The 16,966-nt window shown below is 40.6% G+C and overlaps 1 protein-coding gene across 3 annotated transcripts in view; it reads left to right on the top strand.

The window, feature by feature from the left end:
- Positions 1-123: 123 nt before the first annotated feature.
- Positions 124-16,966, top strand: part of LOC127020208 (nuclear cap-binding protein subunit 2) — a 42,288-nt gene continuing 25,445 nt past the window's right edge. For 2 of the 3 annotated variants that reach the window (XR_007767031.1, XR_007767032.1), the window contains exons 1-4: positions 124-204; positions 356-537; positions 1,410-1,548; positions 2,142-2,279. Coding sequence is in view for 1 of the 3 variants with exons in the window: in XM_050902682.1 (XP_050758639.1) it covers positions 124-204; positions 356-537; positions 1,410-1,548; positions 2,142-2,213 (474 nt within the window). In the remaining 2 variants the exon portion in view is untranslated. Of the gene's footprint in view, positions 205-355; positions 538-1,409; positions 1,549-2,141; positions 3,961-16,966 lie in introns of those variants that run through there. The other variant, XM_050902682.1, reaches the window with a different exon arrangement.

The following is a 16,966-nucleotide window of genomic DNA, read 5'->3' as shown; positions in this document are numbered from 1 at the left end:
CCCGCTCTCGCGAGGGCCGGGGCCCGCCTCGCCATTGGCTGCCCGCCCAGCGGCCGCAGGTCGCGTGCGCGGGGGCGCGGAGGGGCGGGAAGGCGCTGAGGGGCGGCGGGCGGCCGCGCCGCCATGTGCTCCGGAGGGACGCTGAGCATCCTGCGCAGCGACTCCTACGCTGACCTCAGCCAGTACCGGGACCAGCACTTCCGGGTGAGCGGGGCGCCGCCGCCGCCGCCGCCGCTGCTGCGGGCGGGGGCGGGGGCGGGGGCGGGGGCCGGGGCCGGGCGGTCCGCCTGGGCCGGGCCCGGGCCCGGGCCCGGTTGCGGGCCCGCCGTTGGGTAACGCTGTCGTTGCGGCTCAGGGGACGCGGTACGACCAGGAGCGGCTGTTGAGGAAGAGCTGCACGCTGTACGTGGGGAACCTCTCCTTCTACACCACGGAGGAGCAGATCCACGAGCTCTTCGGCAAGAGCGGCGACATCAAGAAGGTCATCATGGGGCTGGACAAAGTGAAGAAAACCGCCTGCGGCTTCTGCTTCGTGGAGTATCCTTCTGCGGGCCCGGCCCTGCTGCCCCGCGGCCGCTGGAGCCGGGCGGGGGGAGCGGGCCCCGCGCTGGGGCGACGGCTGGTTGTGCCGCCCGCAGGCGGCCGCAGCGGTGGGCAGGAGCGGTCAGGACATGGGTGAACTGAAATGCAGGCTCTGAGTCACGGGAAAATTATCCGAGGATAAAATTATTCAGTTGCTAAAGTGTCTATGGGAGTCCTGGGCGAGAGAGGGCAGTGCTAGGTTAACGGTTGGACTCGATGATCTGAAAGATCTTTTCCAACCTAAATGATTCTATGATTCTAACATACACTGAATGTCGAGTGGGGTTATTGGGTTGCTTTCACTCTGATACTTTAAGCCAGACATTTTTTAGATAGTTGGCCTCTGCAGTAGAAGCATATTCTCAGTGCCCACGTAAAGAGATGTCTTTTCATGCAAGCATACACATAAAGTTTCTGTTGGTATCTTGCATCCCTGTCATGTGTTGAATTCATTACGTGCAAGTCTTTTTGAAGATCATTCTGTCACTGGTTCTAGCAAACTCACTGAAATGGTGAAAGTTTGCAGGATGAACAGAGCATGGATGGGGCTTCTCATTCTTTCTATAATAACAGAGCCTTATGTTTTTAAGGGTGAGCATGGTTAAGGAACTTGATCCAATATATGCATTTTTAATATTCCTGCGTATTGCTCTGTTTCACTAGCAGTTTCCTCAGCCCACATAGCTTCATAAAAGCAGTTGCTTTTAAAAGTAACCGAGCAGGAACCTGATTCACACAAATACTTGGTTTTGTAGCCTATTTGATATTGTTCTTTCTTCCATGTGTTGAAAATAGAAGCCCATTTTTTTCATTAACCTATTCCTAAGGTATTATGCAAGAGGAGATGCTGAAAATGCAATGCGATACATCAATGGAACCAGACTTGATGATAGGATCATAAGGACAGACTGGGATGCAGGATTTAAGGAGGGTAGACAGTATGGTCGTGGAAGATCAGGGGGCCAGGTAGGTTGTTGTACAGCCTATTTTTTAAGGGACTGGTGACTTTGCCAAATTACTGCTTTTTAAATGAACACACTCAGAACAACTTCAGAAATAGCAACTTAGGAATTATTGTTTAAGATAGTACTATATGTTTGTCTGTAAGACATCAATGATGCTGTTATCCACTAAGAATAAATAACTTTTTCATATATTTCACTGAAAGTACTTTCAGAAACTTCTTGGCTGCTTGGGGAGATAATGCCTGTAAATAAGCCCAGAAAATGTAAGGCTGTCAGGAACACAAAGGACAGCACTTAGCTTACCTAAAGTTGAGCAGGTAGCAGATGCTGTTACTGTTGAAGCATGAGGCTAGCCATCCTCACTTTGGGTGTCTTGATTGAAGAGTCCCCCTGGACATTATTAAAAAGAAAGTTAGTTTATGCTGTATTCTGGGCTTCTGCATAATGCACTTTGCCTTCTGTTTTGTCAGTCAGCTCCCTGTGGCCACTTACATGTTGTGAACTCGGTTTGACTATATTCTGATGTTGTAATAGTTTTTGAGAAATTGTTTTTCTTCATCTTTACTGGACTGCCCTTTTTTCCTCCTTCGTAAGGTCCGAGATGAGTATCGGCAAGACTATGATGCTGGAAGAGGTGGCTACGGCAAAACTGTTCAATGCCAGTGAATAGTGAATGACTCGTCAGCCTCACAGGAGAACTAAATCTGCATTGTAAATGTCACCAGGCACAAAGTAGGTCTGTTGCACACAAATTTATGTAGCTAGAAATTCAGAGAAACTACTATCCATGTTCCTGTGATCACATAGTATGTTCAATATCTCTTCTGTTTTAATACCAGGACCCAAAGCATTGCAGGGTACATTAATACAGAGGACCTGGGAGCAAGGTTTTAAGCAATACTATGCATGAGGCTTTGGTGTCTAAATGCTGCTGTAACTCTACTGAAAGGAACAAAGGTTTAACGATATGGTGCTTTTTTTCACTGGCAAAACTTGATTATTCAATCACTGGGTTTTGTTTACATTGGTATCACAGGGTGGAGAGCGGTGGTGAAGGAGGATCAGTGTATGTTTCAGAGATGAAAGAGAAAGGCAAAGAGCCTGAAAAGGAAGTGGAATTTCCCCTGTTTCTAGGGAAGACTTAAAGTTGCAGATTTTCTGGGGTTACTGGATTAGCATCCTTTTACACTGATGCTGTTCCTAGCACACCTACATGAACGGCCACAGTACAACAAGTCAGATTGATGAGCCCAAGAATCATAAAGCGAAAAGCAAGCCTAGCAGAGAGCAAAAAACAGACCCTTGCAGTCTTCTACAAAGTATAATGTGATTGCACGACATTGCATGATTCAGAACCAGTTTGCTTTGTGGGATACAGAGAACAGCAAATGTAAGAATAACACTAGCAGTTATTTTCAGAGTTGGAGTAGCAGTATTTTGCTCCTGTCTGGTAGCTCTCTACAGCCTTACTGTTTGAGCAACAGTATCTTTCCTGTGCCTGCAAGGGTGGTATGAAGCCAAGTTGTACAGTTACCCCCCAAAATGGGACGTTTGGGAAACTGTGTGTATAATGAGAAAGTTTGTTCTCAAAGTAGATTTTCTATTCGAGAAACTTGATTTCAGACAAAGGTAAAAATAAAAAAAAGGTGAGTTTTGGGAGGAGCCTTACTTTCTACTGAGCACGTGGTAAGAATGGTAAAAGAACTGCAGGACTGTATAGGGTTTTTTTTGTTTGTTTTTTTTTTTTCCCCCCCGCTTCCCCTCTCTGGATCCTATTAATCCTGCTAGTTTATATGATGGGATTTTGATGTACTGCAGACATAGGAATAAAAATAATTAGTGATCCCAAGATCTGTGAAATTGACCTGCTGAAATGAAATAGTTTAAAAGGAACTGTTAGAGGGCTTTGGATTTTTTTTTTTTTTAATGGACTTCTGAGTTCTTTGGAAATGGCAATTCATAAAGTTTTGTCCAAATACTTAGTTGTCCGTGACTCCTTAAAAACCTTTAAAATACCAGGTATGTAAAAGTTGGTCTTTACTCACTGAAGATATTGTTGGAAATCTTGATGTGTTTCTTGTGTACAGTTAGTCGCAACTGTTACTGTAAATTGGAAATACAGTGAGGTAGAACAACTGCAATGAGACTTTGCTTACTTAGGAAGTGAGGTTTTGGGTGGGCTTTGGTTTTTTTGGCACATAGAGTAAAACTAGATTTTCAGGATCACTTGGTGCTGGTCTGTGAACAAGACTTTGAACAAAGTTACCTTTTTTCTATATAGTACATTTGATTATGAGTTTACAGCCTGTAATTGCTCTAGGAAACCTCAGAAGCTTATTTTTCATTGTATCAATTTTGTATTAAAAAAATGTGTTACCAAAACTCTAAGTCACTTTCAAATAAAGCTGCAACATTAAAATGGATTGTTATTTTTTTAACAGAATTAGTGAAAGGAGCTATATTCAGACTCTTGTCCACATCCTTTATTCTAGTGTCTTTTAAGATGGAGAGAGTGAATATTCCTTTCCTTTGACTGGATTTTCAGTCTTGTTCAGTTCTTAACTGGATGCTGAAAGATGTTTGGTTAATGCTCTTCATTGTGGTACTTTTTGGATTGCAGAACAGAAATTAAATTATTTACTGATGTTGAAGTGGACGTGAAAGTCCTTGGTGTGTAACAAGTAGTTTTGAAGGTGCACTTCCTTGTAAAAATGAGGTTTAAAAAAATCTTTTTTTTAAGTGCTGCAAGACAGTCATTCCTGAATGAAATGGAGGTGATAAGATTTTCCCTCAAAACCATCACTGTCTTGCTGCATACATGCAATGTGTATGGGAAGATGTTGTTTTAAAGTGAGATTTTCTATTTTGAGAGAAGTTTCAATCAAAATGAGATTTAAAAGCACGTGATATATCATGTGAAGTCTTAGTATCTCAAAAGCACATATAGAGGAAATTGATTGAACATGGTTTGATTTTTACCTTCCCTAATTGAAATCAGACATGGCTCTGCTGAAGCTAGTGCTTAACAAAAGTTAACTGAATTAAGTCTTCAAAACTTCACTGGGGGGCTTCTTTAGCTTTCTTACATGACAGTTCATTGTGATTAGGTTCTCTTGGAAGTATAGGATCTCCTGTGATTTTTTTGACATGCCAGTTCATTAATATATACACTTTCATAGAAGTTTAAGCTCTATAATAGCTCTTCTAAATTAAGTAATTTTATGGAATTGTATCCATAAAGAAATACAGCAGCTAAGAATATGAGTGGAAGCTTAAATATGCCTTGACGGAAGAGAGGCTGTTAGAAATTAAGGCAGTGAGAGCTTCAGTTTCTCCCTCACTCTCGTGCAGGCTCATGGTGGGTTGATTTACATGCCTCTGTTTGGCACCAATAGCAAGTAAGATTTGTATTCACAGTATCTGAATCTTTGTGTTACAGTGTAAAATCAGTAGAGTGTAAATTGGAGCATTAAAGGCCTTCATTTTCAATGGCTGACAAAATAATTCCTGTTAGCAATGTACCCCTGCAGGCTAGTTTCAAGGTGGTCTTTATATTAGTCAGGTTGCTTACTGCCCTGTATAGTGGCAAAGTTCCTGCTCAGGTTGGTGCCAGTGCAACCACCGTTGGTGTTAATATAATGGTTCTTTCTACGCAGACGATTCTGAAAGACAAAATGATTAAAGTATTTAAGCTAATATCCAGCACTTCGTCTTCCACATCTTGTCAGATTAGGCTTCTTGTGAAAGTAAAAATTGATTAAGAACTCTGCTAAAATCGACGTGGTTTGTACAAAGCCTTTCATCTATAGAGTCAAAGACAATACTAGTCAAAGGAAAGCAGTCCACAGGGACTGAACGTCTAATAAACTTGTCCATTTGAGTTTCTAAAGCACAAATTGTACCTTACGCTACAGCATATAAATGAAGAAGAATTAGAGTGGGCATTTTTCTTTGCAGTCTCTGGGATTTCTGTTCCTGAGTATATTTGGTACTTTCAGGTAAGTGTAGGGCCTGATATGACTACAGGTGAAGTACCAAAAAATTGGTGAAGACTGCAGAGAGAAGCGTCCTGGGCTTCAAAAGATCTATCACATTTGGGAAGTAACAGCCTAATTGATTAATTGTCTGCTTTCATATGTCTCCTGCCTGTTCCTATCTAAATAAGCTTTTGCACAAGGGATTGGTACTCAGAGCTGCTCTGTAGTAATGCACGCAACTCCTCTGCTCTCTCTTCTGGGATAACTAGATGGTGTAAATGTTTCTCATGGCTTGGGGGAGGGGGCCTCCCTGCCCTTGTCTGGCTAAGACCAGTGTTGAGTCCCAGCTTGTGACTGGCAGGTGTTATCTCCTTTACTGCTTCATCTCTTTCTGTCCCATGTAGACAGAGGAAGGTTATTCCAGGTTGGCTGTGTTTGTATCCCAAGGTTTCAGTAATGGTGCAAACTGAAGCACCAAAAAGCCTTGCTCCTTTCTCAAAAACATGTGCTCCATCCAGACTGGATGAGAAGCCATAGTAAAGGAAAGGGATAGTTTCTTTTGGGGGGTCATCTACTCAATTTTTAAGGATTACTTTATGATTTGTATGCTGAGGTAAAAGGCTTCTAGTATAAAGCTCCTTCGAGGCTCATTTTCAGACCTTAAACTGATTGCACTATGGAAATTAAGAGAGCTTACTTCTTTCTTCCACCTCCAGACACAGTGATCAGCACTGCACAAGGAGACACCGTAGAAGTTAAGAAAATCAGTCATGATCTTGTGTATTTCAGAGCCTTGTACAGCCCATAAGGGGTATGTACACACAAAGTTAGGACTGTGCACTTCAGGCATCTGAAGTTCCCAGTATAACGTCCCATTATAGACATAACTAGTAATGATCAATTCTAGAAAACAGAATTTGAGAGAAAAATAGATCACAAAAGTCTTTCATTATCACCTACATATATAATTTACTCTAAGCTTGGCCCAGAGAGGTCTTCTGCAGGTCCTACTTTCTTAATGCTTTGCAGTTACATTTTATTTTCTCTAGCACATTGTGGATCAGGATTGAGCAGAGTCTTCTGTGTTCCATTCTAATTTCTGGGCAAATGATCTAGGTCTGGAGAATCCATAAAAATAGAGTATTTGTATGTTAAGACCGTATAACTTCACCCAATGTCTGCACCACAAAGGCAGAAAGGGTGTATTACGTCCCTGTCAGTTGAAGACAGTTACATGAAGAAGAAAGTTTGCTGACCTTCAGAAACTGCTTTCCAAAAGCAGGAGAAATCCATTCTTGTGTCAGGGTTCCACAGTTTATGAAGATTACCTTCCTGCCACTCTGCTTCACAACCTGCTTTCACAGACAAAGATGTACTTTGTCAGTGAGGTAATGTTATCCAAGGTTGTTTTAGCTTCTACCTGAAGGTTATTTGAATGTCTATTAGGGTTCCTTACAGGAGAAAAAAAAAATATATATAGGTAGCCAAACTCTTCTTTGCAAAACTTACTAGTTAGTATGTTTAGATCTGACACAAATAATCTTTCCCTTTAGCAGAGCCATGAAATTTGAATTTCAAACAATTGAGGAGCAGTACCAGTAAAATGCCAGATGGCTCCCTCTAGTGACTACAAAATTAGTATGCTTTTATATTCTGACATAGCGAAGACGGTTGCTGAAAGCTGTTTTGTGCAGCACGCTGCATGTCGTACTGTCTCAAGATTTTGCTTTGGTTTGTGTTGTAAAAATGGACAAAAACCTAATTTTCATCTGTAGACCACTTTTCAGAGTGGAGGCAACTAGAGATCAGGATTTGCGGGTTTGTAGCCCATCGCTGTTTCTCTGTTTAGCAGCAGCTTAGTTGTCTTTTATACTGGATATTGCGATACGCTGTGTCTGTGGTGACTTCTTTCCCTGCCCCCAGCAACCTCTTCAGATTTTGCCAGAAGCACACCTGTAATATTGAAGGATATCTTAGATGACCAATCCATGCTTCAAAACCTCCCATTAATTATATTTTGTGTAACTATGCCAGCAAATCCCCTTGTGCCAAAAAATGTGTTTTTCAGTCTCTAGCAGGTTATGAAATAAAGTTCTGTATTACACACAAAGTAAATGTATGCAGCTTGACAAGACAGTAGGCAGGGTCTTAAATGCCTAATTTGTTTCTGTGGAGTTGCAGTAGTCCTTCAGGCACTTTGCAGACTTCAGTATCTGTTGCTTCAGAGTATCTCTGTGGGAAAGTGCCCTTTTTTATCTTACAGATTTTTCATCTGAGGCATAAGGGGGCTTATGCTGTGTGTGACAAGCCTGTGGTGGATGAGGAGTTGAGCCTCTCACTCTCCTCAATCCTAGCTCTGACAAGACTGTCTTTCCTACCTGTGCTAATGTATTTCACGACACAGTAACGTGTGAGTGTAAGCAAGACACGCAAGTACGCTTCTCACACATGGTTTGGAAAGACGAGCAGTACTTGCAGGATATAGATCAGATCTTTTGAACCATTTTTACAAAATAATCATAAATATCTTAAGAACAAAGTAGGTATCTAGTGGAATGAATCCTCTCCATGCAGGACTGATGTTATTTGCTTCATATCAATACCTTCCAAAGCAGTTGCAGGCATATTTGCTTAGGTCTTCTGCTAGTCTGATGGTACTGCTGTACCATTTTACAGCTAGGGAACAGTTGAGTAAAGACTATGTTTAGAACTTTATTCTTTCATTTCCTTCCCAGGAGTACCTTTGCCTGGATTTCCAGAGGGTGCTTCTCAATGGGAACAGCACTGCATGGAATGGCTTTTCACTTGAATCCCTCTGCGGAATGGAGGGTCTTGGTTGTTCATTGTGCCTTTGTGCTGTGGTTAAATGTGGCAAAAGCAGTAATCTAAGAGTGCATGACCTGAATGAAATGTAGATTCACACATACACACACACACACACATTTGAAGGCCAAATATGAGTTATTCCTGGTGTAGGATTTAATTGCTTTGAAGGTGCTACAGCAGACATTTGCTTTTGAAAACCCTTTCTTGACTGTTCAGTAAGAGCAACAGTACTGGTTGAATGTCCCTCCCAGCAGCTTTCTCTTTGTTCTCCGGTACTCATCTCTGATTACGTAAAACCTGCTTGTATTTTGTTCTGTTATCCTCCAACAAAGTCTAGACAAAGCCAGTTGCTTCTGCCTTGACAGGAAAATCTACCCCTGTTCCAGAAGCTGTATGAGGGGCTGAGTGTGGATTTCAGACACCAAGTTGCATAGAGAGTAACTGAAATACCTTCCATCAAAAAATAGTGTGAATTAAGCATTACTCAGTTAATGACTGGGAAAACATCCTTCTTGAGTGCCTTGAGGATGAGTATGTTTTTGAAAATAAGACTATATCTTAAGTAATTTTATTGGTTTTAATTTTATTTAATTAGAGCTACCTCCGATTTCCTTTTCAAGGTGGGCCATTTATTGGTTTCTCTGGGACTGATGTTTTTCAGTTAGGACAGTATTGAACCACAATTGGTGTTATTTCAGGTATAATTAAAAGACATTTTTTCTCAGAACACAATTTGAAAACAAATGGGAAATAAAATTTGCTATTTTGATATTTCTCCAGTTACATGCAATATAAATATCAGTGTAAATTAGCCTAATTGATTCAGCTTGTAATTAAGTTTCTGGACAATGAAGCTTTTCCCTTCTGTACCAATCTCTCCCTGCAAGCCACAATTTGAAAAGGAGATTCTGATTTTCTAGTTAGAATAGGTAAGAATATATTAAGTATTAATAATACATACTTGTCTTTAGATCTGTCGCTCGCATGCAGTTTGAATTGCTTCAGACTGAACTTGTTTCAGTTTTCTGACTTTATTACTTTAAAATAATGGTCTTATTATTTTATACTTTGTGTCTTTAAATATTTTTATGGGTAATCTTTCTGACTTAAAAAAGTGTTGCTAGTCTGTTCAGTTTAATTTGATTATAAGTTGGTGCTTTTTGTTGTGTGTTTCATTTTCTGTAATATCACTGTTTCGCAACATCTTAAATTACTTTTTGCGAAAACAAAACCCCTGTCAGCGTGTCACGCTGCCACAAGATGTCATGAGAAGCCGCGTGAAGATGAGTGTGCTCTGCGAGTCCTTGCAATCAGCTAAATCAAGTAGTTGTTCTGGAACAATGTGTTCTGAAAGCATCTAATTTCACCATACAGCTAATGCAGTGTCTCAATTTCTTGAAGAAACTCTTCCATATTAGGATTCTGCTTGAAATAAAAGTGACTAGTGACTGATTAAACTATCTTCTAACATACCCTAAAGCAGCAGAGGTAGAAGTGCCTTAAGGTTGCTGAGATGCAGCATGCCTCGTAACTCTAAGCACTGTAGAACTGAAAGGTTCCGTATGTAGTAACCACAATTGTATGTGCTGGCAAAGGACTGGTTTGTGGTTTGTTTTTTGTACGTTTTTCTTCCCCTCTGAATTTACTCCAGTAAGAGAAGAAACGTGTTTCCAAGAACTGGAAAGGACTTTTTCCCGTTAAATCCAGGAATTTCCTAAAGTCTCTGCACTTTTGCCTCTGCTTTTAAATTCCCAGCTGAATTTCCTCTTTAAAATCTACATATTAGCTTGAAAAAGCCTTCAAGCAGCAGCCTTGCAATGGTCTGTTCCACACAACTGTAAGGAGAAGGTGTTTGGCTAAGCTTGCTGGAGGCAAACTCGGCAAAGAATTTGCAAGTTACTCAGATCTCACACAAACACCTTGAGTCATGGTGGACTTTTTCATGAATTGTTTTATAGAATGCAGTCCTGTCAGGAACTTAGTTTTGTCTCCCATTGAGTTCAATGAGATCTGTGTGCATAGTGCTGAAGTACTGAATGTGCTTTAATAAACTTTATCTAACTTATTTCTCCATAAACTAAACATGTAACATGCTAATATGCCAGGAGAATTCTTGAAAGGTCATGTGGGAGCAGTATTGACTCCTGAGTTGTATCTCAAAGTGAGTCAGGGAAGCTGAGCAAAACAGCATCACGAGAAGTAACCACAGCTTTTTGGTAGGAGAGATTCAAAATCCTTCGGGGTAAGTGTCCAAAATCAGTTGCAGGACAGTATTTTTCTCAGAATCCAAGGCCATGAGGGCCAACAAATATTACTTGGTCGACAGAGTTTGACAGAGAAAGACCTTGCTTCAGAAGAGCACAGAAAGCTGGCAGGATGTGAAAAGTGAGAGAAGATTCCAGATGAATTGTGCTAATCCAGTAATTCGGATTCTGGACACAAAATGGTCACCAAGGCAAAGTTAATAAAATATTAAAAGAGGCCCAGTAGCCTGAATAAATACATGGTGTCCATCAACAGTCCCCAGATGCGGTGTTGATTCTGTGTTTGATCATGTATTTTCCCCTAAAGATATTTAATTGAACTAAAACTGGCGTGAGACTGAGTTTGTTATGATTGATTCATTCCCTATTAGAAAACAAAATCACTTTGATGTACATGAACGAGCGGTGCTGTTTCTTGTGCTCTGTGAATTGTCTTCCCAGTTGAGCTGAGTACTTCACAGGCTGGAGTACTCCATGAGCGGTGCACGCCTCAGCAGGCACAACACATTCGCTGTTGTCAATATGGAGATGAATAGAACTGAGAACTAAATAATTTTAATCTCTTTCTAGGAAAGAATGAGCCAGGGCTCCAACTTCAGACAAATCTGAAGGTAATTAACTATTCCCAGACCCAGAGCTGTCCTAAGAGGAGAGAAAACATATCATACAAAGCTGTATGCTTGAAGTACCAAAGCTTTAAGGTGCTCAGGATTGTGATGGACTTTCAGGCTGTAGAGTTTGATGGGCAGCACTGGAAAGAGCGTATTTTCACTGGATGTTTGCAGAAGGACGTGTCAATCCCACCTGTTGAAGGATGATCAGTGTTATATCTGGTAAAGGCTTCAGAGCATACAGACAGCTGTACTGTGACTGCCTTCTGCGCAGAGGGTCAGGGTGCTTTTCCCTGCACACATGGCACTATAACAAAGCTCATCATTTTCATTTTTTAATGGTTATGGCAGGCGCCTACTCTGTTCAGGAAGAGAGTTTCATTACAGCTGTCAAGTCTAGGAGAATTTAATATGTTCTATGGGTATACAGATAACAACCACAGAGAGTTTAGTCTGGGTTCAAGTTAATGTGAGGGTACTGGAATCTTTATTTCAGTTTTTGATATTTTAGGTTTTAATAAATTTGAAGTGAATATTCTAGTACACATAAAATGCAAAATTGCCTCTCAATAATTACTTTTTCACTGTTAGCCAGAAATTTATACTGGGCTATGCAATTTAACAATTATGTTCTCCTCTCTTAGCTGCATATCATTACAATCCTAGGAAATGAGCTTCTTCATGATTCCCAAAATACACAGATACCTGAACAAAGTCCAGTGTAAGTATAGTGTAATAGGGCTTTTTAAAAAGCAAGTTTTAATTTCTTTTTTAAGTACTGATGTGTAATGGATTTTCTAATTTAGAAAGCGTATAATACAAATTCATTTTGTGTTAAGAACCTTTTAAAATAATTCATTATTTCTAAACATTTTTTATTGCTGAATATGTTGTTGCTAGAACTGCTGCCAGTGACAGTATAACTTAGAGTAGAGATGTGAGAGACTGAAACTGCAAAGGAATAGTGGTGACAAAAGCTAAAAATAAAGCATCATTTTCTATTCAGCCTTCCTTTTAAATGGAGGAAAGGTGTTCCACATTTATAAGGATTATATTGTTGCTTTTCAGACGTGATTCAAAGATACATATTGAAAGAGGGAAAGTATAAAACATCGTTGTGTCATTAGGAATTCTAGTTCCATTCGAATAGGAAATGTTCTATTTATGATCCTTAAAGAGAGCCTTCAGGTCACGAACAGCATTTCCATTTGTGGAGAAAAATGTAAGAATAGTTTTCTGAAAGTCTGTGTAAAATGAACATTCCTTTTTGAACCCTTTATTCATTCAATTTCTGGGCACATTTGAAAAATCATTGAAGAATTAATAGAAGCTATGTGAAAAATAACATAAAAAACCCTCAGTGAAATTCCAGTGTTTTTTGCAGTATTCACTGTTTAGTTTTTGGGTGAAATAACTGTTGATTTCAATAGGCCTGAACTCATTAGTTGAATATACCACAAGGAGGACCTGCTTTTCCTTTCATTTACTCCAGGGTGGATGAAGAGTAAATTCACAGACCTTGGTGGCATTACTGTGCATAGACCTAGGAAGAGAATGGGAGAACAGAGTATCTGCTGTCATATGTGAGGGATATTTTTGTAAGAGAAGAGGATCTCAGTTTCTGGATTTGAATGTACCGTAAACCTGGACGTCAGAATATTTCTGCTAAGTGTGTTGACCACTTGAACTTCTAAAACTTTGCATATGTGAGGTTATTATCTTTATGCACACACATCCTATGAACAGGGACATGAAAATATCAGTGAAAAGCAGGCTTTTTGCATCTACTACTGTATTTACCACTTCATAATCTGAGAATGTTGCACCTTTGCAATGGCGGAAAAGGGACCGTGCTGATGAGCGATGATGATGCAACGTACATGTCAACAATGATGTCAATGCTGCATCACAGCATATTTGTCTTTTGAGTTCTGTTTGTCATTTTTAAAATTTACTAGCATGTCTTGATTTTTGTAGCAGGTTGATTAGATTATGGACTAACTCTGGTAGGAACAGAGACGCTCTGAGCTGTATCACTTCTGGACATGAACTCATTGATTTTTGTGACACTGAGCTGTACTCTGGCCTCACTCTCTCATGTCAGCAGCAGCACAGGGATCTGCAGGGATGACAGCCATTACTCCTGAACTGTTTTCCTTTTTTCTTCATTACAGTCTTTATGCTGGTTCTTACAGCCTAATGTATTAATGTTTTAAAGAGAAACATGAATTTTTTATTTTTTCCATATGAAGCCAGGAAATTTGGAGTTGATTTTATGTTAAAGCAATGTGATTCATACTTTCCTTGAAGGACTCCAGAGTTAAGCATCTTAGGTCTTCTGTTAAATGCAGAAAGAAAACACCTGAGTGTTTACCAAGAAACTGGGGTGCTTTGTTTAAAAAGATCTGAAGAAAAAGTTTTAGATGTTTTACAGTATTTCCCTATTTCTTGGCCAAGCTGTATATATTCATTTATTGATAGCAAATTCCCTGTTTTCTGTGGTTGCAAATTTTACTGCAAGTAGCATAGCATCCTTCCTGTAAAGGACAGGGACGCAATCCCGATGTCGAAAGCGGCATTCGGCTGTTTTCTCTCCTCTTGTGGTAGAAGGCTGTATGCAGCTGTAATGCAGCTGTTCCGAGTGCAGTGGGGAGCACAGAGGCAACCTGCTTCAATGCACAGCCCACATCTGTCCTCGGAAAAATTTAAAGTGACAGGAAGCATGCTGAGGCCATATGTCAGCAAAGCAGAGTTCAGAACAGGCTGCATTCTAAGCATAGGTTTAATTTCTAGCACAGTTTTTGAGGCAGTTGAGTCTGGATCATTAAGAACAAAAGTTTCCTTCTCTGAATTACCACTATGTGTCAGCAGCGGCTTGAGAACTTTGAGCAAACTTGGAAATATCTTCCCAGAAGCACGTGTTTAACTCTCATACAACTGTCAGGACTTACTGTACTTCATTCATTTTTGTGTGTGAGTTACCTGCTTTATATGTTAAAGAATCAAGAATTTGTAAGTGCTGCCTTTGTCAGGCCTTTGCAGCTGTGATCTGTACTGAAGGGACATTTCTTCTGTGAGTGGTCTGGTATCTCCAATATCACTCCTGTGAGACCTGGCACATGGACAGTACATTGTCTTTAAAACACTTCATCAGTTCTTAATCCCTTTTGAGTTTTGGAGCACTGAAATGAATTGACTGTTTGAATGTATTCAGCTAAACAATAGCTTAATATGAGAAAGATGGCAGCTTTTTGATGTGATTCTTTACCAAGAAAACAGAATGCCCCTTTTCTATTTATCTAATTATAGGAGCAGTATAAATCAAATAGGAAAAGCTGAAATTGTTCATCTCAGTCCTTGGTTGACCTGCATCAGGCAGAGATTAATTTCACAGGATCACAGAACAGTTGAGGTTGGATGGGACCACTGAAGACCATCCAGTTCAACCCCCTGCTCAAAGCAGGGTCACCTGAAGCAGGTTGCCCAGGGCCATGTCCAGTCAAGTTTTGAGCGTCTCCAAGGATGGAGACTCCACAACATCTCTGGGCAACCTGTTCCAGTGTTTGGGCACCCGCACAGTAAAAAAGTCTTTTCTTGTGTTCACATGGAGTTTCACGTGCTTTAATTTGTGCTCATTACCTCTTGTCCTGTTGCTGAGCACTACTGAGAAGAGCCTGGCTCTGTCTTCTTTACACCCTTACATCAGGTATTTATACACATAGATAAGATCCCTCTGAGCCTTCACTTCTCCAGGGTGAACAGTCCCATCTCTCTCAGCCTCTCCTTGCATGACAGATGCTCCAGTCCCTTAATCATTTTTATGGCCCTTCATTGAACTTGCTCCAGTGTGTCCCTGTCTCTTGTACTGGGAAGCCCAGCACTGGACCCAGCACTCCAGATGTGGCCTCACCAGGGCTGAGTGGAGGGGAAGGATCACCTCCCTTGCCCTGCTGGCACCACTCTGCCTGACGCAGCCCCGGACACCGCCAGCCTTCCTTGCTGTGAGTGCGTATTGCTGGTACAAAATTCCCAGGTATGTCAGGGCTGCAGAGTTACTCCCCTGTTTTTTTCATGGCTTTTTTTTTTCATAAACTTATGAAAATTATGGTTGAAAATTATGGTTAAAAATATTCCTATATGCTACAAAACTGCAGTGTAAGCTTATAGTGTTCACAGTAAAGACTCAGCTTAAACTATGCAATTAAAGAAAAATCAAAACCACAGATTGTGAGGTGGATTCTCTTTATATTTTAACATTGGTAAAGTATTTACAGTTCCTTTACAGATTTATTTGGTTTTAGAAAGCATGAAAAAGATTCAGTTTGGACAACACTGGAAATTTTTCTTTAGAATTGTTGAAAAAGCCCTCGTTTTACAAATGTCAAAATGTACCTCCATCATCCATATAATATGTTTTTATTTCTTTTCCTGTGTCTCTCCTGGTTCTCTGTAAGAACTATTTCATAACTGAGGAATTGGTTCCAAATAACTATGATGGCGTCTTTGAAAATATGTTATCAATCAGTTTTGCATGTGGATTTTCTATGTTTTTTGAAAGCAATGCTGAAATGTGAAGCGTTGTGACTTGTTGCTGAACCTTTGCTTCCTCTCCATGTTTTCTTTCAGTGTCTCTGCTGTAACAGCTTACCTGCTAGCAGAATGTCCTTTCCTGCTTCAATTTCTCCCGTATATTCTTTATGTTCCAAGCTGCATGAATGATATATCACTTTTAATTGCTCCTCTTCTCTGCATCTATGTAATTTGACCAGAGGTGCTAGTGAGTGCCTTCTGTGGAGAAGGCACAGAAAAGCTGCATATCACTGCCTTGCTGTGATTTGACTTTGTGAATGTCAGAGCTACGAAACGTGTGCCATATTCTGTCTCGGAGTCACAGTTTTAAGTTAACCGGGGTAACCCTAACACTGTTGGAGCTGCTGGGTGCCATGACCTACCCCTCAGCTGTATTTGTAACTGTGTGTTTCGGTGCCTGCAGTCTTACAAAGAGCCTTCCTAATAATGAATGGTGCCGAGTATCAACAATTCACCTTGCAGTCAGTGTAAGGCCTGTAATATATTCCCAAATAATACAGCTATAGTCAGGATAGTCCCTGGGTGGTTGTTAATACTTAGTTAAAATTAGCCAAAATATTTTATGTTCTAAGTAATTTATTTTCCTGCCCTTTGTGACATCTTTAGCTCTGGCTGGTATGTTCTGCTTGCATCCTGTGCTGTTTTTAGTAACGCTGAATATCCTTCCCCCCACTTCTGTTGCAAAACAGAATGACATGTCTTTTTACTGGTACGTGCTACTTTCACACATGGGTTCAGTTTCACCAGTGATCAAAACCAGATGGATCAGTTGTGTGAGGACTAGTTTAATCTGAGTGCTGCTGGGCTAATTGGAGTGGGCTAATGGATGTGTTCCTTTCTTTTTCTTATACATGAAAGTGTCATTTTAAATTGGACCTTGTCTTTCTGTTTCCCTCCGTAGAGAGGAGGCAAAAAAGGAGAACACATAGTTTTTGACAGGTCTGAATTTGGTGATTTTCTTGGGAGAACCATTTTCTCTGTAAGATGCATTTCATGCTGTTTTGAGTGCATCAGCTAGGGACCTGCCAGAAATAGTGCTAATTCCAGGAGCACCAACGGACAGCGGAAGTCCCTGTTGAAGAGCTTCCAGCAATGGCAGGGAGATCAGCCAGGTTCTGTGTTGACATAAGGTTTTTTCCCATCTTTCTGCA

The sequence above is a fragment of the Gymnogyps californianus genome, chromosome 10, assembly GCF_018139145.2.
Source record: "Gymnogyps californianus isolate 813 chromosome 10, ASM1813914v2, whole genome shotgun sequence".
In the NCBI taxonomy this organism is placed as follows: Eukaryota; Metazoa; Chordata; class Aves; order Accipitriformes; family Cathartidae; genus Gymnogyps; species Gymnogyps californianus.
This window is presented reverse-complemented; position numbering and strand designations above follow the sequence as displayed.